Genomic DNA, 25790 nt, shown 5'->3' on the forward strand with positions numbered 1-25790 from the left:
GACGCCTGACGCCGCCCAGGGCCAGGCAGGGCCAGGCAGCGCCGACGCCGCCCGACGTGCGGCGATCTCTCTCCAACGGCGCCGGCAGCGAAAAACACAGAAAAAAAAGGAAAAAGGAGGGAGAAAGCTTACCGCGCGCGAGGAGGAAAGATTTCGGAGAGAAATCACCAAGATCCGGCGAGGGAAAGGTTCGGCGAGGGAGAAAACCGACGAGGAACAGCTCCGGCGAGGGAAGGAGAAAGTTCGTTTGTGGGAGAGAATCGGCGAGAGGAGGAAGATTTCGTCGCGTGGGAAGAAAAGGAGAAAGTCCGGATCTAGGTTTAAGTTGTTTTTTTTTCGACGAAACCCATTTTTTTGGCGACGAATACAGTATTCGTCGCCAAATTGGCGACGAATTCTAAATTTCGTCGCCAATTTGGCGACGAATCCTATATTCGTCGCCAATTTGGCGATGAATTATAAATTTTGTCGCCAATTTGGCGACGAATACTCGATTCATCGCCAAGTTCGCGTGGAAAAAGCGGCGAAAAGTTCGGATCTAGGGTTTCGCTGATTTTTTTGCGACGAATTCTATGTCGTCGCCAAAATCGTTGCCAAATTGGCGACGAAAATTTGTCGTCGCCAATTCGTCGCCAATTTGGCGACGAATCGATTTTTTCATCGCCAAGTTCGTGTCGGAGAAAAAAAAAAACAAAGGTCCATGCTATGGTACAGTGAAGTTTTGCGACGAATTTGTAATTCGTCCCTAATTTGGCGACGAACTTAGAATTCGTCACCAAATTGGGGACGAAATTGGCGATGAATTATTTTTGGCAACGAAATTGGCAACAAATATATTGAATTGCTAAATTGGCAACTAATATTTTGTACGTCGCAATTTTTATTGCAGATTAGCGATGAAATTTGGATTCGTCTCAAAATTCGTTGCTGATTGGCGACGAATACTATTCATCCAAAAAATTCGTCGCAAAAAATCTATTTTATTATTCACTTCATTAGAAAAAGGTCAATAAAAAGAGATATTCTTGTAACGTAGCTATTAGCGTTACGTGAGGAGCGCCGTTTTATGGACTTTGGTGTCGTTTCGTGTTCACACGAATTCCTTCAGTTCCTGCACGAAATCCTGTTCGTGCTCCTTGGTCACGACTTGCCCCACGAATCGCACCCCCTGCTCCGGCGCCGGCCGCTTCAGTAGGATCCCGCCGGCGAAGAACACGTGGTGGTTGAGTGGAGCCACGAACCGCGGCGCCCCGCTCCCGTAGTCCACCTCGTGGAACCCCACCCTCCTCCAGTCCGACAGGTTCAGCGTGTCGTATCCGATCGGGACCCTGAACGGGTCGTCCTCGAAGTCGCCCGCCGCCCACGCCGCGAACTTGGCCGCGAGGTTCGCCTTCGCCTCGCGTATCCACCCCACGATCTCGGCCACCGGGGCGCGCGCCACCAGCTCGCTCTTTTTCGAGACCGTCGAGCAGTACACGCAGTTGCCGTAGTAGCCGGGGGCGGCAGCATTCACCAGGTGGCGCGCGTCGGCCGGGAAGACGAAGTGGGCGTCGGCCTCCGGCGCGAGGCCGATGGCGCGGACGCGGCTCCGCCAGAGGACAGCGGACAACGCATCGAAGGTGGTGCAGCGGTGGGACGTCTCCCGCGCGTACGAGTCTTTAATCGCGTTGATGGCGTGCGGCGGGAAGTCGCGGAGTGAGCGAACGAAGTTGTAGGCGACCGTCGGAGGGGGCTTCGGGTGGCGTATCGGCGGGGCCGGGATGGCTTCTCTGAACCAGACCGGCTCGACGGCAGGGCCAGGGAGGCCTCGGGCGACGTCGGCGATGGCCTTCAGGAAGTGGCCGGCTCCGACGCCGTCGAACACCATGTGGTGAAATTTAACGCCGACCGCGAAGCCGCCACACTTGAGCTCCGTCACCTGCAAATCGGTGGTAGATTTTAATTAATTCATCGTTGAGTTGACTAAATCGGATCAATCTTACGATTTCAGAACTAGTCAAATCGGTCAACACGCGTTTGATTATTAAAATCGTCGAACAATTTTCCGAAAACCATTTGAATATTCATCATCGCCGGCGCGTTCATGGTTATTCGAGATGTTCTCAGAGGACAAAATCAGCTAGCACAAATCGAAAAACGAACCTGCAGCATGAAGATCATCTCGTGCTGGTTCAAACTCGGGGGCGGACATGGGAGGAGCTCCTCCTTGGGGATCGCCAGAGGGAACTCAAGGTTCCTCAGATCGCTCAGGCTGTACCGGCTCGCCTTCGCCTCGACGAACCACACCCCCTCTCCGGTGCAAGCCACCTCCAGCTCTCCGTCTTCCGACACCACGAGCCGGCCGGCGACCGGGTAGTAGTGGGCCAGCCCTCTAGCCAGCGCGGCTCTGATGGCGTCGGCCGGGGACTGAAGCAGGCCGCCGCCTTCATAAGCGGCGACCACTTCGACGAAGAACCTGAGGCCCATGGCATGGTCGATGGACGAGAGGGGGAGATTCGGCTGGGCGGCGCCGCCGCCGCCGCTGGGGGCGACGAGCTCTTCGGTCACCTTGGTCACGGTGAAGCTGATCGTCATCGGTGCAATTAGCTTCAGTTTGGCACACCCTTCCGTTTACTTGGTGGGTTCCTTTTATAATGGAGAGAAAAAGACTGGTAAACACAGAAGCTAATCGCGTTTCTGTTTTCTTACGTCCACATTTAAGGTGGTGGTAGGTGACTAATTAATAATACAGATTTTTTTTCATAATCCAAATATCTAAATTTGAATGGGATATAGTGTCGATTTACCTCCTCGCAAATGGTCACGAGACTAACCGTGTGAAACCGATAGAATGGCAGATTCCATCTTTTATAAAAGAAAAGGATTAGAGATTGTAATGCACTGAAGTATGATCTAATCGTGCTACAGGGCATGGCACGATCATTGCACCGAACACGGCTTTACCGTGTTCGGGTTTGTGGGAACGAGCATGTCCATGGCATGACATGCCGAGAAGGTCGAGTAATTCAGAATTTTTAGAAATATATATGATTTTTTAATTTAAAATATCGTGTATTCTTATAAATAGGATTATTATAATTCTAAATCTAATTTTGAATAATCTTGCCGTTTACCTAATTCTAATTAGAATATTCTTGCCGTTTTATAAATAGGCACATTATCGAATCACAATAATTTCGACACGATTCTCGTTGAATTAATTCTGGAGATCATGGGACGGTCTTCTCCCTGATCAGACACCGAACATTCTTGCATTCACGTAGCAGCGGAAGTCAGGAAAGACTGCACCAACTCGAAGCCTGGCTATTGGCTATCAACCAGAGGAGTCGGTCAAAGTAAACGGGCCAACTGTTCTTGCTTGTCGTTAAAGCTGTTAGCTGTAGCTTGTTGCGTTATTGCAGCATGGTGTGCTTTGAAAGGAAAATAATTTCTTTTTTTTTAAAAAAAAATAATTAAATACATTCAGTTTTTGAATGCATTTTTGAGCTCGATCATCTCCAGGTCGAAGAGATCGAGCAAAGAATTAGATCTTCTTTGAGGTCCTTGATAGATGAGTTAAAAGATGCAACGTATTGACAAAAGGATCATCGGGATGAATTTTGGTGGAGCTTTCTATTCGTGTAATCGTGTAGAGCTTCATTGTCAAAGTTTTGTTTTTGTTTATTTTTTCATTTCAAACTTTTACCTTTTACGATTTCAACTCTAATAAATTATAATAAATATTTTTAAATATGAGTACTTAAAATCATGTAAGACTTTTTACCTTTTACCTTTTTTTTTTATATTTACAACTCACTACCAATCTTATAAGTTCATATAACTCTTTAATGAACCTCTAATCTCGCAAAACAAATAAAAATCTTCATAATTTAATCAAGAGCACCCTCATGAATTAATTGCAACAATATCTAATGTTACGGGGACAATCCGAAGGACCCCTGGTCAGACTCAAGTCCAAGTCTGGTCCCACCCCAAGGGCCTAGCCAACCAAACCTATAAACTTTGATTGATCCAGTCACTTATAGCACCGATGTTTTCCCATTCGGTCACCTCCCACCCGAAATCGAATCGCCCACTAGCCGAATCGCTCATTCGGCTGGCCTCTGGCCGAATCGCCCATTCGGCTGCCCTCTGGCCGAATCGCCCATTCGGCTGGCCTCTGGCCGAATCGCCCATTCGGCTGGCCTCTGGCCGAATCGCCCATTCGGCTGTCCTTTGGCCGAATCACCCATTCTGGCTGTCCTCTGACCGAATCGCCCATGCGGCTGTCCCTTTGGCTGAATCGTCCATGCAGCCTTCTCTCCTTCACTTAGCCTCGAAGCGCTTTGACGCTGAAGGCCTTCACCTCACTTATCCTTTATCAAATCAAACCGATAAAGCACCCTATAGTGCCCTGGTACATCCCATCATGATTTCTGACAAGCCCACACTTCCATTAATTACTACTATCTCTCTGCTGTCTGCATGGATTGTGATAAAATAACACTTTATCAACGATGGGACAGAGAACTCGATTGTTCCTGACGTCTCATTAATCATGATGTGACATTTCTTAAATGATGACGTGACAGGTACACACGCTCATCTCTCCTTAAAACGACCACTCCCTTCAGTAGGTAAGACTCTCTCTCGGGACGAACTTCTTCCACTTTTGCTTTCGCTTTATGCTCAAGCTATTGTTCATCTTCTCCCTTCCGCCATGCTTGACTTGAGCGTCGGAGTGGTCGCGCCAGGGCACCCCCCTGGCCTTCCTACTCACGCCTTCTTTGTTCTCAGGTCTAGGAGTCAGCGGCGCACCAGATCCTTCTTCTTGTTCCATACTAGCTCCGACGAAGGTCCCGACGGCCCTGAAGCCCTCATCGCCCTCAGCTCCTCCTCTTGTTTCAATATTGCGACGAGGAAGGTCCGGTGACGTGTCCAGACGCAGTTCTCAACCGGAACATCTAACTACAATTGATTAATATTACTCTAATATTAATATATAAAAATTAGAGACTATAGATTGGACTCTTGATCACTAAAGAAAAGCATTAATATATATTATTTAAGGATTTCAATATCATTATTTAAAATGAATAAAAACTATATGAAAATTTTCCTAACCACTATCATAAAAGAATAATAGTATTCATAGAGCTCACTTGTGATATCCGCGACAAATTATTGTGAGAGGAAGATCGATTAATGGGTACTTTGAATCGATTAATCTGAAGATGATCGATTCAATCCCATAGAAATTTTCTTCTCGTAAGAAGGTTCCATCGAAGAATTGGCAGGTGGATCATTTCTAGAACCAAACTAGAGTAGGTGAAATCAATAGACGGCACTAAATTAGTTGGTAGTTATCCATATGAGTACAATTTCAAAGGTCTTTAATTTGGGAGAAATGGTCAAAATTATATGTCAAGGTTTTCCTACTATTTCGTCTAAATTTAGCCGTTAACAAAGATGTTTTTGGCATTTTACTAAATTGTGTATACAAATATTGAGATTTTCATTTCGTGCATGTGTATACTAAGTATATCTATTTTTTCTAATCTAAATTCAACAGCGTAAATAAAAAATATTGAATTTTTGAATGTGAAAGGAGGAGGGTAAATATTATGAAAGTTAAATACACAGCAAGAAAGTTACAACCCCAAGAAATAGATAGATTAAATACAACGCCAAGAGACACCATAAGAAGTATCGATCGAATTTTAATTCGATTCCAAATCAACAATATTAGAATAAAAATTTTAACCTCTATTTAAAGACGAAATAAATTTAGGTTGTAAATAGCAACTGAATAAATTTTCAATCACTAAATTAACTACAAAATTTTAATTTTTCATCACTAATTACTAATCAAAATAAATTTCATCGTTAATTAGAATTTTAAATAAATTAAACAACAAGATAAATAAAGTGATTTAGCTACTGAATTATTTTTCAATTGCTAAATTAGCGATAAAATTAATTTTTCATCACCACTTAACGATCGAATTAATATTTGATCGTTAATCAACGACAATAAAAAAATTAATTCACTTTACTTTTCTTCTTATTTAATTTTTTTTATAATCTTAATTAGCGATGAAAAATTAATTTCATCACTAAATCATTTTAGGGTGAGAAAAGTGAATAGCAGGAAAGATTTGAGAAAATAACATATTTAAGGAGGTTAAATTTAGTGATCGAAATTAATTCAGTCAATAAATTAGCGATAAAATTAATTTTCTATAAGTAATTAGCGATCGAATTAATTTTTAATTGTTAAATTAATGATGAAAATTAATGATTAAATTAAAATTTAATTTCTAATTTAAATCGCTAATTAACGTTCTTCAAAATCTTTCCTGTTGATCACTTTTCTTTCCAAAATATCTTTATTTAATTTTGTTTTTTTCATTTTCCAAACAATTGTAGTATTTCATATTTTTTTATTCTAATTTTTTAAATTTATGTCGTCGCAATTTCGTTACAGGAACTCTTAATTTGTTATAAACATAGAAATTGACCTGGAGTTCTGATCGATCGGGTTAAATATCATGACTTAAATGCCTCGTTACGTGCATTATTTGAATTAATCTAGTTAATATGTATAGTCTTTTCAATATATTTATCATTAATTATTTTTTAATAATTTAATTAAGTTTAAGTTTTAACAAAATGCTTATAATTGATGAATAATAGTCTTTTGGACATTTTAGAAATCTATATGAGTTGGAATGAGTCAAATCTGAGTTTACTAGGTTCATCAATAGGTTTTAACTGAAACTCATTGATAGACTTAGGATTTTTGAATTTCTAAACAATAGCCATGAGATGGAATAAGTAGATGTAGAATGGTGTGCAAGCATGATTCCAATTCTCCTAAAGGAAGTTGTAGGCATGTATTAGTTGGCACATACTCTAGTCCTGATTTTGGAAGACCAACATCACTTCTTGAAATGCCTTGAAAAAAATTTTGAAAGTGCATTTGGACTCTCGGGCATTTTAGAAATCTACAAGAGTTAGAATAAGTCGAATCTGAGCTTACTAAGTTATCAATGGATTTTGATCGAAATACATTGATGGACCTAAGATTTTTTGGATTTCTAAATAATTTTCATGAGATGAAAGAATTGAGTGTGTAGAAGGTACTAGTCTTCAAACACTAGCACCAATATCATGCTTGTCTTCGAACACCAACATCACAGTGTTGTGTTCTTCTCACAAAGGATGGTGTTGATTTTTGAAGACCAATACCACTCCTTGGAATGCCTTGAAAAAATTTTAAAGATGCATTTGGACTCCCGACATTTTGGAAACTTATAGGAGTTGGAATTCGAATATGAGCTTGCCAAGTCTATCAATGAGTTTTTGCCGAAACTCATTGACAAACTAATTAAGGGTTTTTGGATTTCTAAATAGTTGCCATGATATGATAATGTTGAGTTGCAGAAAATATATATGGTGTGCACATGGTTCTGAATTTTTCCATGGATACGAAAAGATTCGTCTCGAGAAGACGAACCAAACGAAACTTGTTTGGACCAAATCGGAGATCGTTTGACCCCTGAACCAAGTGAACCAGAGTCACAATCGGTTTGCTACAGTACCGGTTCAGATCGGATTTGATTTGATTTGGGTTAGCTGAATTAGGTTGGCTCGACCAGGTCAGTTGAGTTAGGCTAAAGGGTTAATGGGTATCGGATTCGTCAACTACAACCCGTTAACAAAAACCACCCTATAAGAAGCTACAGTACCCTCCTAGCGTCCTCCGCCGAATCCCGATCGCTGCTTTTCTTTCTCCCGATCGCGAGCGCCGCTTCTTCGTCGCCGACGCCAGAGCAGCCGTGGAGCTGCGCCGTCCGGAGCCGGGGTCGAGGTTGGGAAGGAGCTAACGACCGGAGCTGGTTGCTGAGGTGGGATTTCGCCGGCGTGAGCAGATCGGGCGACGGCGAGATCTGGAAGGGAGTGAAAACGGTAAGAATCGGAGCTGGATTTCGAATTGTGCTTAGGTTTAAGCTTAGGTCTATGATTCTTAGAGTTTCCTATCTCCAGATCTTGAATCGGAAGAGCTTGATCTTGGAGCTTGGTTTGACCGGCGACTTTGATTGGGCGGTTGTGGGTTTTGGTTGGTTCGGCCGCCAGCAAGAGAAAGAACCGGAGGAAAAGGAAGAAGACGCCGATTGGTAAGGGAAAGATTTAGCTAAGCTTTGGTTGTATTTGGTGGTTTGAGTTGTATTTCGTTGGATGGTTTTGGATTACCTTAGATTTTCGATTTGGTATTCCCTTCACAGCTTGGATTTGGTATTGGGAGCTTTCTTTGGATTGTTGCCGTGAGGGAAAAAGAAGGGGGCTTTGATCAAGGGCTTGACTAGGGCACGATTGGAGTTGATTGAGGTGAGATCTTGGTTTGGATTTGAATTCCCTGCTGTGTATGCTATGGATCGGATGTTTAGGGATCCTGATAGACTAAGACCTGGTTCTGATTTGGATTTCGTTGGATCTGCAGAGAAGGATTGGGAGGAAGAAACCGAATAGGTAAGGGAGTAAACTTGGTTTGATTGCATTCGTTGTTTGGAATTGAATCTTGTAATAGAGTTTTGGAATCTTTAGGTTGCTGGAGATTTATCCTCTCCTTAGCTTGGGAGTGTGATCGGATCGAGTGGAGGCTCCTTGATCTGCTGCAGCAAGGTGAGACTATTACCTTGCATTTGGTTATTTTGTTCAATAGGAATTAATTAAGTGTTGTTGACTTATAGATAATGAATCTGGTTAGGTTGGTTAGAATGAGGTTAAATAATCCTTAAAACCTAGTTAGAGTTTCTTTGATGGGAACTTTATATATATCATGGTGTTTAGGATTGTTATTCTTTTTACAGGATTGATTGGTTGCGGTTAGTTGGGTTTACCTACGATTACACGCAACCTATCTTGGCAGGCGGGTACCTTGACTTGTCTTCTATAGATATGGCTTACAGATATGTGTAAATTGCTAGATTCCAGTAATTATGTTTCTGCTCATTTGGACTATACATGCTGCTTGGATCTGACTTTGTCATCAGTTACACATGCTTATATTCTGGTTATCAGTTATTTCTTTCTCCGGATATCATCTGATACCTTTGCCATGTTTAGATATCTGATACCTATGGAGTTTTGATACCACCTGATACTTGTCCATATGCTTTAGTTGGATTTATCTTGCTCTGTATCGGTGTTTATACTAGACGTGATACCTTATATCATTCTGATTATGGGAGCATATGACATGGACTTGTAGATGGATAGGTGGTGCATGGATCATACTGATGGATATGTATTTGGATATATGCTGCATGGACTAGTGTCATACATCATGCTTGCATATATTGCATAACTGACGTGCGGGATTCCATTGTTGTTGAGTCCGGCGTCAGTTACATGCGGGCTACCAACCAAAGGGTGTGTGTAATTGCATGTCTTGTGATCATCGGCTCCTGCTCCTATTTTAGTCGAGTCGCTCCTATTATAGTAGTAGCACAGTTTGAGCCCGTCACTCGTATATGATTTACACACACACTCCACTCATGGGTTAGTGGAAACCTTTAGGTTGGTGCATACTTGCCCTGACAGGAGCTTCCGCTAGGCCACCCAGGATAGTGGTTTCGTAGCGTGGTAGCATACAGGGATCCCTCCTCTGTCATTGTGACCAGGAGATGAGAGCTTGCTCGCCCACTTATGATTTGGGTACCAGGATAGGTGTACACCTTGAGGACATCCTGTCCACTCGGTCACGCAGGAGCAGTGACGACAGAGTGCACAGAGGTCACAGCCCTACCCACGCGACTCCACCACTGTGGATGAGTGATCTGACGGGTTAGATTCCCACGCGACCTCGCCGCTAGAGGGGTGATCGGTCTGACTGGCGTCAGGGGTGACCAGGACATGCATTGCATCATGTGCATACTGCACTATTGCATTTGTTTGTGATTGTTGCACTTGTTTGATGCACTTGGATGACATGCATGCACAGGATACCTATGTGTTGGTTTGGGGATTTCCTTTCACCTTACTATTGTTTATCGGACTCTGGTATGTACAGATCTACTGTTATTCAGTTTTCTACCTTATTTACCTTCCAGTAGACTGTACAGCATGTTATTACTGTTGATAGCTTTATACACATATCTACCAGATACCCGCTGAGTTTCTTTTGGAACTCACCCCGTGTACCGTATTGTATTTCAGGTTGATGCCGTCTGGAGAGCTGCACTGCTAGTCCCGCACCTTGCGTTTTTCAGCGTGAGTTATTGTCGAATGGATCAAGGCGATGTGCACATCAGCGGATTTTAGGCACCTAGAAGGCCCCAAGTCATTATACGGACCGTTGCCAAGTGGATGGAGTTATAAGCGCCCAGAGATGCCATGTCAACACGACCATCAGATCGAAGAAAACACTATAAATAGACTAAAGCTCGAAAAAAAAGATACACACACGATTTTAATTATCTTCTATTTTTTATAGTATTTGCACAATCGTTGTAAGAGGCTTCTCTGCCTCCGAATCATTTCCGAATAAGGAGATTCTTATATCTTATATTAACAACTCGAAGGTTGTAACCAACTAAATTATGTGTTTCTTCACATGTGTGTGCCCTTGCTAGTTAATAGCAAGAGAAATAAGTTGATTATTATTGCAGGTCACTATTCATAGCGATCCACGAATCACTTCTGCTGCACCAACAATTGATTAAAATTTATATATACTTAATTCAGATAATTTTAAAATATCAAATTTATTATTCACTTCATTCCAAACTAGGGTCGGGTCTACACAAAAAAAAAAAGTAAATAAAAAAAGATATATTCTTGTAACGTAGCTATTAGCGTTACGTGAGGAGCGCCGTTTTATGGACTTTGGTGTCGTTTCGTGTTCACAGCGGAATTCCTTCAGTTGCTGCACGAAATCCTCTTCGTGACGGCTTTCCTTGGTCACGACTAATTTTGATTAAAATTTATATATACTTAATTTATATTAAATTTATTATTCACTTCATTAAAAAAAAAGTCCTTGTAACGTAGCTATTAGCGTTACGTGAGGAGCGCCGTTTTATGGACCCCGTGTTCACACGAATTCCTTCAGTTCCGGCGCCGGCCGCTTCACCCCTGCTCCGGCGCCGGCCGCTTAGGATCCCGCCGGCGAAGAACACGTGGTGGTTGAGTGGCGCCACGCACCGCGGCGCCCCGCTCCCGTAGTCCACCTCGTGGAACCCCACCCTCCTCCAGTCCGACAGGTTCAGCGTGTCGTATCCGATCGGGACCCTGAACGGATCGTCCTCGAAGTCGCCCGCCGCCCACGCCGCGAACTTGGCCGCCAGGCTCGCCTTCGCCTCGCGTATCCACCCCACGATCTCGGCCACCGGGGCGCGCGCCACCAGCTCGCTCTTTTTCGAGACCGTCGAGCAGTACACGCAGTTGCCGTAGTAGGCGCCGACGGCGGCAGCATTCACCAGGTGGCGCACGTCGGCCGGGAAGACGAAGTGGGCGTCGGCCTCCGGCGCGAGGCGGATGGCGCGGACGCGGCTCCGCCAGAGGACAGCGGACAACGCATCGAAGGTGGTGCAGCGGTGGGACGTCTCCCGCGCGTACGAGTCTTTAATCGCGTTGATGGCGTGCGGCGGGAAGTCGCGGAGTGAGCGAACGAAGTTGTAGGCGACCGTCGGAGGGGGCTTCGGGTGGCGCATCGGCGGGGCCGGGATGGCTTCTCTGAACCAGACCGGCTCGACGGCAGGGCCAGGGAGGCCTCGGGCGACGTCGGCGATGGCCTTCAGGAAGTGGCCGGCTCCGACGCCGTCGAACACCATGTGGTGAAATTTAACTCCGACCGCGAAGCCGCCACACTTGAGCTCCGTCACCTGCAAATCGTTGGTAGATTTTAATTAATTCATCATTGAGTTGACTAAATCAGATCGATCTTACAATTTCAGAACTAGTCAAATCGGTCGACACGCGTTTGATTATCAAAATCGAACAATTTTCCGAAAACCATTTGAAATTCATCATCGCCGGCGCGAAAACAGAGGACAAAATCAGCACAAATCGAAAAACGAACCTGCAGCATGAAGATCATCTCGTGCTGGTTCAAACTCGGGGGCGGACATGGGAGGAGCTCCTCCTTGGGGATCGCCAGAGGGAACTCAAGGTTCCTCAGATCGCTCAGGCTGTACCGGCTCGCCTTCGCCTCGACGAACCACACCCCCTCTCCGGTGCAAGCCACCTCCAGCTCTCCCTCGCTCGACACCACGAGCCGGCCGGCGACCGGGTAGTAGTGGGCCAGTAGCGCGGCTCTGATGGCGTCGTCGGCCGGGGACTGAAGCAGGCCGCCGCCTTCATAAGCGGCGACCACTTCGACGAAGAACCTGAGGCCCATGGCATGGTCGATGGACGAGAGGGGGACTCGGATGTGCGGCGCCGCCGCCGCCGCCGGCCGCCGCCGCCGCCGCCGCCGCCGCTGGGGGCGACGAGCTCTTCGGTCACCTTGGTCACGGTGAAGCTGATCGTCATCGGTGCAATTAGCTTTAGTTTGGCACACCCTTCCATTTACTTGGTGGGTTCCTTTTATAATGGAGAGAAAAAGACTGGTAAACACAGAAGCTAATCGCGTTTCTGTCTTACGTCCACTTACGTCCACATTTAAGAACAAGGCCAAGAAGGTGGTAGGTGACTAATTAATAATACAGACTTTTTTTTTCATAATCCAAATATCTAAATTTGAATTGGATATGGTAATACTTTCCTCCATCATAATCAACTATAGTTTCTCGATTTACTGCCTCATAGATGGTCATGAGACTAACCGTGTGAAATCGGTAGAATGACAGATTCTATCTTTTATAAAAGAAAAGGATTAGAGATTGTAATGTAATGCACTGAAGCATGGTCTGATCGTGCTACAGGGCACGGCACGATCGTTGCACCGAACACGGCTTAACCGTGTTCGGGTTTGTGGGAATGAAACATGTCCATGGCATGACATGCCCAGAAGGTCGAGTAATTCAGAATTTTTAGAAATATATGATATTTTTATCTAAAATATCGTGTATTCTTATAAATAGAATTATTGTAATTCTAAATCTAATTTTGAATAATCTTGCCGTTTACCTAATTCTAATTAGAATAGAATATTCTTGCCGTTTTATAAATAGGCACATTATCGAATCACAATAATTTCGACACGATTCTCGTTGAATTAATTCTGGAGATCAGACACCGAACATTCTTGCATTCACGTAGAAGAAGGGGAAGTCAGGAAAGACTGCACCAACTCGAAGCCTGGCTATTGGCTATGAACCAGAGGAGTCAGTCAAAGTAAACGGGCCACCATAATTCAACCCAACTGTTCCTGCTTGTCGTTCAAGCTGTAGCTTGCTGCATTATTGCAGCATGGTGTGTTTTGAAAGGAAAACAATTTTTTTTTAAAAAAAATACTTTTATTAATTAAGTATTTTTTATTGGTGTCTCCCAAATCTCCATGGTTCTAATCACAATTACGATATATTATAGGATATTTTTCTCTAATAGAGTAAAAAATTTAAGACATTTGTTGGACGAGAAGTCATTTGTATTTCTAGATTTACTCATGCTCAAATCAAAGAAAAAGTCACATTAATTGGATCGATAAGAATTTAGATACTTGAATTATTAAACAAAATGAAGATAATATAGTTGGCCATCATAAAATGTTGGAGGTCCCCCACCGAAACATCCTCTCCGAAAAAACTCTGATGGTCCTAATGCAGGGTGATATTTATTGGACACCAAAGATATCAAATTAGGGTTATATCTATACTCACTAAGAAGATATAGTTGAGTTGATTATGACAGAAAAGAGTTACAGAACATGACAAGGATTCAAATTTTGGTGCTTGATCGATGAGTTAAAAGATGCGACGTATTGACAAAAGGATCATCGAGGTGAGTTTTGGTGGAGATTTCTATTCGTGTAATCGTGTAGAGCTTCATTGCCAAAGTTTTGTTTTGTTTTGTTTTTTTTCATTTCAAACTTTTAGCTTTTACGATTTCAACTCTAATAAATTATAATAAATATTTTTAAATATGAGTACTTAAAATCATGTAAGACTTTTTACCTTTTACCTTTTTTTATATATTTACAACTCACTACCAATCTTATAAGATCATATAACTCTTTAACTCTTGATCACTAAAGAAAAGCATTAATATATATTATTTAAGGATTTCAATATTATTATTTAAAATGAATAAAAACTATATGAAAAATTTCCTAACCACTATCATAAAAGAATAATAGTATTCACAGAGCTCGCTTGTGATATCCGCGACAAATTATTGTGAGAGGAAGATCGATTAATGGGTACTTTGAATCGATTAATCTGAAGATGATTGATTCAATCCCATAGAAATTTTCTTCTCGTGAGAAGGTTCCATCGAAGAATTGGCAGGTGGATCTTTTCTAGAACCAAACTTGAGTAGGTGAAATCAATAGACGGCACTAAATTAGTTGGTAGTTATCCATGAGTACAATTTCAAAGGTCTTTGGGGAAATGGTCAAAATTATATGTCAAGGTTTTCCTACTATTTATCCCTAATTCTTTCTTTCTCCATTCTCTTCTCTCTTCTCATCGGAAAGAGGCCCGACCTCTGTGTGATGATGTCGACGAGTCATGACCTCAGCGCGATGGCGTCGACGAGTCACGACCTGATCAACGTGACGTCGACGAGTCGCAACCTTGACCTCGGTGCAATGTGTCGACCGCTTCAATAATATCTTTATTTAATTTTGTTTTTTTTTCATTTTTCAAACAATTGTAGTATTTCATATTTTTTTTATTCTAATTTTTTAAATTTATGTCGCCGTAATTTTGTTACAGAAATTCTTAACTTGTTATAAACATAGAAATTGATCTGGAATTCTGATCGATCGGGTTAAATATCATGACTTAAATGCCTCGTTACGTGCATTATTTGAATTAATCTAGTTAATATGTATAGTCTTTTCAATATATTTATCATTAATTATTTTTTAATAATTTATTTAAGTTTAAGTTTTAACAAAATGCTTATAATTGATGAATAATAGTCTTTTGGACATTTTAGAAATTTATATGAGTTGGAATGAGTCAAATCTGAGTTTACTAGGTTCATCAATAGGTTTTAACTGAAACTCATTGATGGATTTAGGATTTTTGAATTTCTAAACAATAGCCATGAGATGGAATAGTAGATGTAGAAGGTATATATAGTGTGCAAGCATGATTCCAATTCTCCTAAAGGAAGTTATAGGCATGTATTAGTTGGCACATACTCTAGTCCTGATTTTGGAAGACCAACATCACTTCTTGAAATGCCTTGAAAAAATTTTTGAAAGTGCATTTGGACTTTCGGGCATTTTAGAAGCCTACAAGAGTTAGAATAAGTCGAATCTGAGCTTATTGAGTTATCAATGGATTTTGATCAAAATACATTGATGGACCTAAGATTTTTTGGATTTCTAAATAATTTTCATGAGATGAAAGAATTGAGCATGTAGAAGGTACTAGTCTTCAAACACTAGCACCAATATCATGCTTGTCTTTGAACACCAACATCATAGTGTTGTGTTCTTCTCATAAAGGATGGTGTTGATTTTTGAAGACCAACACCACTCCTTGAAATGCCTTAAAAAAATTTTAAAGATGCATTTGGACTCCCGACATTTTGGAACTTATAGGAGTTGGAATGAGTCGAATATGAGCTTGCCAAGTCTATCAATGAGTTTTTGCCAAAACTCATTGACAAACTAAGGGTTTTTGGATTTCTAAATAGTTGCCATGATATGAAAAAGTTGAGCTGCAGAAAATATATATGGTGTGCACTCATGGTTCTGAGTCACCTATAAAAAATTATAGCTCGCACCAATTGACATATACTGTGGTACTAGTCTTCGAAGACCAGCACTATAGAGTCTTTGGAGACTAGCACCACAGTGTTGTTCTCTTCTCACAAAGAGTGGTGTTGGTTTTCGAAGACTAGCACCACTCCTTGGAATGTCGTGAAAAAAAATTTGAGAGCACATTTGCATTCCCGAGCATTTTAGAAATCTAAAGGAGTTGAATGAGTCGAATCTGAACTTGCTAAGTCCATCAATGAGTTTTGACTAAACCCATTGATGGACATGATTTTTGAATTTGTGAACAATTGTCATAAGATGAAAGAGTTGAGAGTGTAGAAGATATATATATGGTGTGCAATTATGGTTCTAAGTCACCTACAGGAAGTTATGAACCCGTGTCAGTTGACATATTGTGGCGTTGGTCTGAAGAGACCAACACCACTATGTTGTGTGTTGTGTTCTTCTCACAAAGGGTGGTACTAGTTTTTGAAGACCAACACCACTCCTTAGGATGCCTTAACAAATAATTTGAGGGTGCATTTGGACTCTTGGACATTTTAGAAACCTACAAGAGTTGAAATGAGTCGAATCTGAGCTTGCTAAGTTTATTAATGGATTTTAACCGAAATTCATTAATGGACCTAGGGTTGAAATATTTTTGAATAATTGTCATAAGATGGAAGAATTGAATATGTAAAAGGTATATGGTCTGCAATCATGGTTTTAAGTCACTTATAAGAAGTTTTGGACTCATGCCAATTCACATATACTATGGTGTTAGTATTTTGAGATCAATACCACAGTGATGTGTTCTTCTCACAAAGGGCATTATTAGTTTTTGATGGCTAACACCATTGTGCTCAATCTCCATTTTTTTACGTGATGAATAATAGTTTTTATTATATATTCAATTAAATTCATATGTAAATCTCACTAGTTCGACAATATATGATATTATTATACTCATTTTATTATTATTTGAAACTTATATATATATATATACAGTTTTGATCGGGTGGGCGTGTTCTGCTGGGCGACTGCTGGGCGACACGCTGACGTGGCTTCCACGTGGCGTCGACGGCGTGCGCGTGGCCAGGGAGAAGAAAAACCCCGCTGCATTCGCGATCTCTAATCTCCGCAGAAACCCTAACCTCCGCCTCGATCTCCTCGCGCGATCTCTTTCTCTTCGCCGACGCAAACCTAACACTCTGCCTCCTTTCTCTTCGCCGACACAAACTTCCCTCATTTTCTCCGACGAAAAACCCTAACCTCCCTCCTTTCAGCTTCGCCGCCGCAAACCTCCCTCCTACGCCTTTCTCTTCGCCGCCGCAAACCTCCCTCCTCCGCCTAACCTCCCGATTCTTCCTCCCCTCGCGAGCGCGAAGCCACCAAATTCAAGGAGCGAAAAACCCCTAACCCTCCTACCGATCCGACTCCTCTCCTGCGCCTCTCTTCGCCGCCGCAAACCCTAACCCTACTCCGCCTTTCCTTTCGCCGCCGCCCTCCGTTTCTCTTCGCCGCCTCAAAACCCTAAACCCTCCTCCCTCCTCGCGTATTTCTCTTCGCCACCCGCGAAGACAGCGCGACTGCTCCTGCGCGCACAGGGCTCTTGCTCTCTTCTCCCCTATCTACGCCGCCTGCACTGCTCGCCGCTGCAAGGATCTGCTGGGCGCCTTCTGCTCGCCGCCACCAACCTGCTAACCTGCTGCACTCCCTCTGGACTAGGGTATAATTTAGGGTTTAAATTGCATTTAATTTGAAATTATTTCACAGCATTTTTTTTAAACTGGTAGGTATGGTTTAGGATTGGATTTCTTTTGCATTTAATTTAGGGTATAATGAAGTCTTATATTTGTTTGTATTCTGATCAATTGTGTTGATTTTGTGCGACCTTAATCGGCTTGTAGCAAGAGTAGGATTGGATTTTATTTGCAAGAACAACCAATATTCAATCTTGTATTTAAGCTCTAGGTTAGGACTTCATTTAGTTTAAACTGGTATGGTATAGGGTTTAAACTCCATTTAGTTCATAACATTTAATTTGGAATTTTTTCCTGTTCCTTTGGTATGATTTAGGGTTTAAACTCCATTTTGTTTAAACTGGTATGATTATTTTTTCGTCAAGTAGTTCTTGTCAAACCATTTAGTTCATAACATTTAACAAGTAGTTTTTATCCTATAATATCAACAACCATTGTTATGGTTAGTTTAATATAGTTTGCTATGGTTAGTTTAATACAGATTTTTTAATACAGATTTTCACATCTTGTTAAATTGACATTCCTCAATAATGGAAGAAATTGACAATGATGATCAGTTATATACTCCCCAAGTTACAGATGAGCGAAAACCAAAAATTGGGATGGAATTCATATCAATAGAGGAGGCATTTTCGTGCTATAATCAATATGCACGAGAAGCCGGATTTAGTGCAAGGATGAGTCATAGCAGGAAAAATAAGATAACAAATGAGGTTACTTGGAAAACATTTGTATGTTTCAAAGAAGGACATACTGATGATCAACACAGAAAACAGACAATAGGTGATCAACAGAAAAGGGAAAGAGTACGTGGCCAAGTTAGAACCGGTTGTAAGTCAAAGATTTCAATTGTAAAGAATCAATCTGGACCTAATTGGATTGTCTCAAATTTCGTGGAAAGTCATAATCATCCACTCTCTACCCCCTCAAAGGTGCATTTACTACGCTCACATCGTTCTGTTTCCACAGCAAAAAAAGCATTGACTCAACAATTTTCAGAGGCCAATGTACCTACTTGTCAACAAATGCGACTGTTTGAAATAGAGTATGGAGGACCTGAGCTAGTAGGTTGCACAGAAAGAGATATTAGAAATTTTGAGAGAGACCTAAGGGATGAAGAAAAAGGTATTGATGCTGAAACATTAATTGAGTTATTTGCGTCTGAAAAAGAAAAAAATTCTGGTTTTTACTATGAATATGAGGTTGATTCAGATAACAGATTCAGTAGGTGTATTTGGGCAGATCATATATCAAGGAGGGCATATAGTGTATTTGGTGATGTTGTTGTATTTGATACAACATATAATACCAACAAATATGGATTGATTTTTGCACCATTTGTTGGAGTTAATCATCATCATCAAACTATTATTTTTGGTTGTGGTTTTTTAAGTGATGAGAAAGCTGAATCATTTGTTTGGTTGTTTAACAAGTTTATTGAAGCCATGCCTACAGGTGCACCTAAAGTTATCATCACAGATCAAGATCCTGCTATGACAAAGGCAATTGCACAAGTTTTTCCTCAGACATTCCATAGATATTGTTTATGGCACATCTTGAACAAATTCCCAGAGAAATTAAATCCTTTGATTTATCGTGACAACTATCAAATCATAAGGAATGTCATTAAAAATTCTACAACGCCGGATGAATTTGAGAAATCATGGGAAGAGGTTATCAAGTGTGCTAACTTGGAGAAAAATGATTGGTTGTGTTTGATGTATGAATTGCGAAAAATGTGGGTGCCAGCCTATTTTAGCCATGTTTTTTGTGCTGGAATGTCAAGTAGTCAAAGATCTGAAAGCTCACATGCATTTTTCAAGAAATATATCTCAAAAAAAAATTCATTGATGGATTTTATCACCCGTTTCAATAGGGCATTGAGACATCAAAGACACAATGAGTTAATTGCAGACCATATTGATATGAATGAGCATCCTAAAACAAAGACAATATCTCCAATGGAAACTCAAATGGTGAAGTTGTATACGAAAAATAAATGGAAGGAGTTTCAAATTGAAATGAGTGAAAGTCATGTTTATTGTGTGAAACAGATATCTATAGAAGCTGATCTTGTAGTTTACCATGTGATGAGATTTCAAAGTTGTTCTTCCTCTAAACCAAGGGTCCTCACGCATGACAATCATAGAGACTACATATCATGTAGTTGTAAGAAATTTGAGTTTGATGGCATTCCATGCAGGCATATGTTAGCTTTTTTCCGTGTAAATCAAGTGTTTCATTTGCCTGATAAGTATATACTCAAACGCTGGACACAACATGCAAAGGTTGGAGCAATATATGATTTGGGGGAGCATAATTTCATTGATGATCCAGAAAAATTATTGATGTCAAGACATTCAAAGTTGTCATATAAAGCGTCGGTGTTAATTGATGATGCATCTTTGACTGATGAGGGAACAAATTTCTTATATGAACAATTCGATTGTATCTATAAAAAAATTCAAGAGATGAATAATGGTAAAAAATGTGACAATGGAAGTCAAAGGAATCAATCCACGGATGGGACTCCTGTTGTTAGTGATCCTTCTTTAGTAAGAACAAAAGGTTGTGGGAAGAGATTAAAATCATCAAAGGAAAAGGCAGTTGCAAAGTCCCGGCTATGTCATGGATGTGGGCATCGAGGTGTTTCACATGACAAGCGCAACTGTCCACTTTTACAGCAAGGGTATGTGTCGAATACTTTTGTATTTATATAATTTTATTTTGTAAATATGATAATGTATTTCCCATTTCCAGATCAAGTCTAGATGATCATAATATCAATGATGACGACACATATGAACCCTTGGGATCTATAGCTGGTACTGTTAAATTTTATTTTTAAAAATTATAGTGGTTGATTGATTGAGAAAATAAAGTTAATAATTGTCTTTATTGTTGTAGGTTCTAATAATATGCTTTAGGATTCAATGTTGAAAGGTATGATGAAGTTATCTTGATTTTTCTTGGCATCTATGGCTGTATGTATTTGAATATCTTGATTTTTCTTCAATTTTACAGATTCGAAGTTGTATGGAGGACTGATCATGACTGATGGTTGTATCAAGTTACTTGTTATATTTTCTTTGCTAGTATTACATCGGATACTCGACTTGGTTGTTTAACATTATTAGTTTGATTAGTATCTTGTTTTGTTGAATGGTTGATGCATTGAACCTGTGTTTGGATGATCACCATAAAACTCAATCGTGTTGCATTTTCTAGTTCTGTTTTGTTTGTAATGAATCTTGCTGCACTGTGAAAAGTATCATAGTTGGATACATTCTGGTTAGCCTGCTACAGCTTTCAAGACTGCTTATGAGAATATGATATTTTATTGCAGAAAATATGACACCTCACCCAGGTATGCTTTTTTAGTTACTGTAGATTGGTAATGGCATTCACCTTTGCTTAGTAGGGAATGACAATCAATACTGGATAGGTGGCGCTGTTGGCAACCAGGCTTCAGAACATTAATCTGTGCTTCCACTTTGAGGTGGAGCAGCAGGTGAATGGGGTCTTCCTGAACTTTTTTGGGTTCAATGGCACTGCCGGAGTTTGGAGGATTAAGGCACTGGAGGATTCAGGAGGGTGGTTGGAGAGGAAGCAGCAGCATCCGGCCCTATGCAGCTCTTCAGGCTTTGCTTGCCTGACATTATCAGATCTAAGGTATATATTTTGTGAAGCACTACATCGTGTTCTGTCTCTGAAGAACTAATACATGTCTAGTAATGATAAAGAAGAACCATTTACTTTAGACAAGGATCAATGTTGGGTGCTGGCTGACAATGAATCCTTGAAGGCAAAGGTATCTCGAATCTTAACTAGTAAAATAATGTAACTTTCACATTGTAACTATACTTGCCTGATTTCATTCATTGCTGTTCTACACATGAAATGACATTATCTTAGAATTTGCAAACTTTGGGTCCCTGATTATTTTTTCACATGCATCTCATTAATTAATTGCATTTTCTTTCAGGAAGCTCAAGTCAGGCCATGAGCATAGTTTTCAGGCTAGGTCAGATGTGTGTAGGGCTTTGGTTCTGTGAGCAAGCATTATGAAAACAGACTGGTATGTGTTGAGAGAGAATATGAGTGGAATTATGAGAGGCAGTTCTTGTGTTGCCCCACTGTTGCATAGGGAAGTAGTGATAGCTGGGGGATTCATATCATCAAATTCATTATAACAGTAGTGATAGCTGTACGACACTAAATCATAGTAAATGATCTCCATCTTAGCAGGAGTGATTTTGTACATTGTCATTGGTAATTGTTTTTTTGTTGTTGAAAATGCCTGAGTTACTCTTCTATGCTATTGTGATATAAGCTGAAACGTTTCTGTATTTATCTTTATATTCTGGCTGTTGTGAAATGAATATCATGAAAGTCAAAATTAGAAACTCCTTAAAAAACTAATGGTTTCTAGTTTGCTTACCGTGCATGATCATTCATTGTTATCTTAGAATTTGCAAACTTTGGGTCCCTGATTATTTTTTCACATGCATCTCATTAATTAATTGCATTTTCCTTCAGGAAGCTCAAGACAGTAGATTATTTGGTCCAGTTCCTATGGGTTACATTGAAAGGCGAGTAATTTATGCCCTAAGATCAGCTGTGGATCATGGTCCAGTATACAACAGGTTGGTCATTTTATCAGGCACTAATTTGTTGGTTATTTTCTGGAACTTTTATCTGATATAATCTCAACCTACTCCACCACTCAAGTCAAATGGCAATGGCTCAAGATGCATCAGTTTTGGCGGTTGAGCTCTACGTCGAGGAGTTGGTGAAGAAGATGAAATCATAGATCATGCTCTAGATCCGAAAAAATTCCCAGTTTTCCAAATTGTTATCAGTATGATGCTTCTTTTTAATGAAAACGATAAAATGGTCACTGGGTGTTTTGTTGATTGTTGCATATTTCATGATTTGTTCATCGAAAGTTTTCGATGTAATAGCACCTAATGAAAATTTTCACTTTCAACTTGAGGACCCCTTAAAAGGTTTTATTTAAATTACTTTGCAGTGAAACATTTAAGAGTTGTGGATTTGTAGTGAATAATTGTAGTGGGATCTAATGCTTCAGAAGATGATGGCATTGTTTAGAATTGCTGGGAGGCTAAGGGACAGCACTTGGCTCAACAGCTTAATGCAAATGGCGTCTAGGAAATGCCAAAGATAGTTTCTGTGAAAAAATGCCTCAACAGCTTAATGCAAATGGCTCAACAGCTTCATTTTTCAAAAATATTTTCTGTGAAAAAATATATCTTTCTTAAATTCTCTTTCACTGAAAAAGGAGTTTTAAAAAAAAACCGTTTGTAATGAAGCAAATATTATGTTTTATTTTAGAACAACTCTTTATCACTTATAGAACAATCAACTTCTCTCCTATAAGAAGATGCAATGAAACTTTTATAACGCAATCAAAGATGAATCAAACACTATTAGTTAATAAATGGTAACAAAATTTAATGCCGATAGGCATTTTGATAGATGAGACAAGTCTATCAAAATGAATGGGGAGAAAAAAAAAGTTTTTGAATAAGTTGCTACATTTCAAGTTAACTTCCATAAAATTCCATAATGTAACACGTTACAGTAATGATGCACGGCAACTACCAATACATGGTTCAAACAAATTTTCGAGAGCTTGCGAAAATAAAAGGCTGGAATTTTACCACATCATGATCCATTTACAAATAGAATAATTCAAATATAATTTCAAGTTCAACACACCATTTACAAATAACGTAGATAAACCACACTTACAACAATTTAGATATAATCAATATTTACAAGATAACACTCCCTAACAACTTGAAATAACATATCTAATCATCACTACTCATTTGTAGAGATTCTATTTGTTGCATTATGTCTTCTACCGCATCTTTCAACTTAGCTATTTGTTCAGCCTTTTTAAGACTTCTCCTTGAATTTGAATTTGAACTAGAAGTTGCCCCTGAAATTTCTTTTCCCCTTGATGTTAAAGGAGTGAGTGTAGATGCTTTATTCAAATGTTTAAAATAAGCTTTTTCAGCCTCTTCTCTACTTTTAAAACCTTGGTGTATAGCACCTTTAAAACCGGTCACTTGATTAGAAGCTTCTATCCATGTGTCATAGATACCTGGTTCGCGTCCAACAAAAACCACATATGTTTTTCCCTATATAAAAATTAACAGTCATAATCTTATAAAAAATCAATTGTGTAGAACTTAAAATTAAATTACATACCATTTGGAAGTTTCCTGTAAAAAAAAAGATAAATCAGAATAGAATCACTAAAAACTGAAACCAAACAATAGCAAGAACCAACTATCCAAGATCATCAAATATCACAAAGATGAACCATATCCTGTAATGCATGCATTTCATTCTCTTCAATCTTCATTATTAAACTTGATTAGATTTCAAACCCACCACCACTTCCATGTATGTATCTAAACTATTTGCAATCTTCTTTAAATAGTTTCTCCATCTTTCCTTCATACCTTCATATCATTCTGAGTAAATTGTTTGGTCTTCAATTTTCATGACAATCATACACAATATGATAGGCTAATATCAATAGGCACTAAATACATATACATTGGTTGACAAAAATACAAAAGTACAACAAAATGAACATGAAACTAATATTTGATGGCCATATGTGAAATATTTCAAATTAAATGCAATTTAAACCCTAAATTATACCCTAGTCCAGAGGGAGTGCAGCAGGTTAGCAGGTTGGCGGCGGCGAGCAGAAGGCGCCCAGCAGATCCTTGCAGCGGCGAGCAGTGCAGGCGGCGTAGCAGGGGAGAAGAGAGCAGGGGACCTGCGCGGCAGCGAGCAGTGCAAGCGCCGTGGTAGGGGAGAAGAATCGGGCCTTAGGGCTCGCTCTGTCTTCGGCGGCGAAGAGAAACACGGAGGAGGGAGGAGGGTTTAGGGTTTTGAGGCGGCGAAGAGAAACGGAGGGCGGCGGCGAAAGGAAAGGCGGAGTAGGGTTAGGGTTTGCGGCGGCGAAGAGAGGCGCAGGAGAGGAGTCGGATCGGTAGGAGGGTTAGGGGTTTTTCGCTCCTTGAATTTGGTGGCTTCACGCTCGCGAGGGGAGGAAGAATCGGGAGGTTAGGCGGAGGAGGGAGGTTTGCGACGGCGAAGAGAAAGGCGTAGGAGGGAGGTTTGCGGCGGCGAAGCTGAAAGGAGGGAGGTTAGGGTTTTTCGCCGGAGAAAATGAGGGAGGTTTGCGTCGGCGAAGAGAAAGGAGGCAGAGTGTTAGGTTTGCGTCGGCGAAGAGAAAGAGATCGCGCGAATGGAGACAAAGGCGGAGGTTAGGGTTTCTGCGGAGATTAGAGATCGCGAATGCAGCGGGGTTTTTCTTCTCCCTGGCCACGCGCACGCCGTCGACGCCACGTGGAAGCCACGTCAGCGTGTCGCCCAGCAGTCGCCCAGCAGAACACGCCCACCCGATCAAAACTGTATATATATATATATATATATATATATATATATATATATATATAGGGCCGTCTGCCGCGCAAGTACACCGGCGACGGCCAGGGCGCCGTCAAGGACGTGTCGCCGCCCTTGGAGTGGTATGGCGTCCCGGAGGCGGCGCGCTCGCTGGCCCTCGTGGTGGAGGACGTCGACGCGCCGGCTGAAGCCGACAGCCCCGTCGTCCCGTGGACGCACTGGGTCGTCGTCAACATCCCACCGACGGCCCGCGGCCTCCCCGAGGGCTTCTCCAGCAAGGAGGAGGCTGCCGGCGGCGAGTACGCCGGCATCAAGGAGGGGCACAACGACTGGAAGGTCCCCGGCTGGCGCGGCCCCAAGCCGCCCACCTCCGGCCACCGCATCTCCTTCAAGCTCTACGCCCTCGATCAACCCCTGCATCTCGGCAACAAGGTAAGCAATTTTCATATTTTTTTCATATAAAAACATTATTTAATACTAAAATTGCACATGAAAAACCTAAAAAAATTAAACCTTTGACGACAGGTGACGAAGGAAAAGCTTCAGGATTCCATGGAAGGGCATGTGGTTGGAGAAGCAGAACTGATAGCCATCTTTTAATTCCCCGTCGCTGTATCGCCTTTTTGTTTAACTGTGTGTTCTTGCGTTCTGAACAAAAATAAGAACTCAATGTTCTTGATCGCCCACCAGTTGCATCAATAAATTTCACT

At 41.1% G+C, this 25790-nt stretch overlaps 3 protein-coding genes, 2 long non-coding RNA genes and 1 pseudogene across 5 annotated transcripts; 4 read left to right on the forward strand and 2 right to left on the reverse strand.

The window, feature by feature from the left end:
* Positions 1-1016: 1016 nt before the first annotated feature.
* Positions 1017-2580, reverse strand: LOC141845624 (acyl transferase 4-like). The gene is made up of 2 exons (XM_074733686.1): positions 2143-2580; positions 1017-1918 (listed from the first exon to the last, which is right to left on the reverse strand). The coding sequence occupies exons 1-2, from the start codon at positions 2572-2574 to the stop codon at positions 1091-1093; spliced, it is 1260 nt and encodes a 419-aa protein (XP_074589787.1). The 5' UTR covers positions 2575-2580; the 3' UTR covers positions 1017-1090.
* A 5180-nt stretch (positions 2581-7760) lies between these two features.
* Positions 7761-8335, forward strand: LOC141844726 (uncharacterized). Its single transcript, XR_012603187.1, has 3 exons — positions 7761-7950; positions 8029-8159; positions 8241-8335. It is a non-coding gene; the product is annotated as an uncharacterized LOC141844726 (long non-coding RNA).
* Positions 8336-10760: 2425 nt separating this feature from the next.
* On the reverse strand, positions 10761-12516 carry LOC141844853 (acyl transferase 4-like; annotated as a pseudogene).
* A 5558-nt stretch (positions 12517-18074) lies between these two features.
* On the forward strand, positions 18075-20565 carry LOC141845541 (protein FAR1-RELATED SEQUENCE 5-like). Its single transcript, XM_074733600.1, has 3 exons — positions 18075-20311; positions 20383-20447; positions 20530-20565. The coding sequence occupies exons 1-3, from the start codon at positions 18153-18155 to the stop codon at positions 20547-20549; spliced, it is 2244 nt and encodes a 747-aa protein (XP_074589701.1). The 5' UTR covers positions 18075-18152; the 3' UTR covers positions 20550-20565.
* Positions 20566-21417: 852 nt separating this feature from the next.
* Positions 21418-22231, forward strand: LOC141845652 (uncharacterized). The gene is made up of 3 exons (XR_012603256.1): positions 21418-21433; positions 21608-21700; positions 22162-22231. It is a non-coding gene; the product is annotated as an uncharacterized LOC141845652 (long non-coding RNA).
* A 2688-nt stretch (positions 22232-24919) lies between these two features.
* LOC141844854 (uncharacterized) lies at positions 24920-25766 on the forward strand. Its single transcript, XM_074732834.1, has 3 exons — positions 24920-25039; positions 25132-25512; positions 25606-25766. The coding sequence occupies exons 1-3, from the start codon at positions 24920-24922 to the stop codon at positions 25678-25680; spliced, it is 576 nt and encodes a 191-aa protein (XP_074588935.1). The 3' UTR covers positions 25681-25766.
* Positions 25767-25790: the final 24 nt, after the last annotated feature.

The sequence above is a fragment of the Curcuma longa genome, chromosome 14 (genome assembly GCF_044706935.1).
Source record: "Curcuma longa cultivar G26 ecotype Majalengka, Jawa Barat chromosome 14, ITB_CL_G26_1.1, whole genome shotgun sequence".
NCBI lineage: Eukaryota > Viridiplantae > Streptophyta > Magnoliopsida > Zingiberales > Zingiberaceae > Curcuma > Curcuma longa.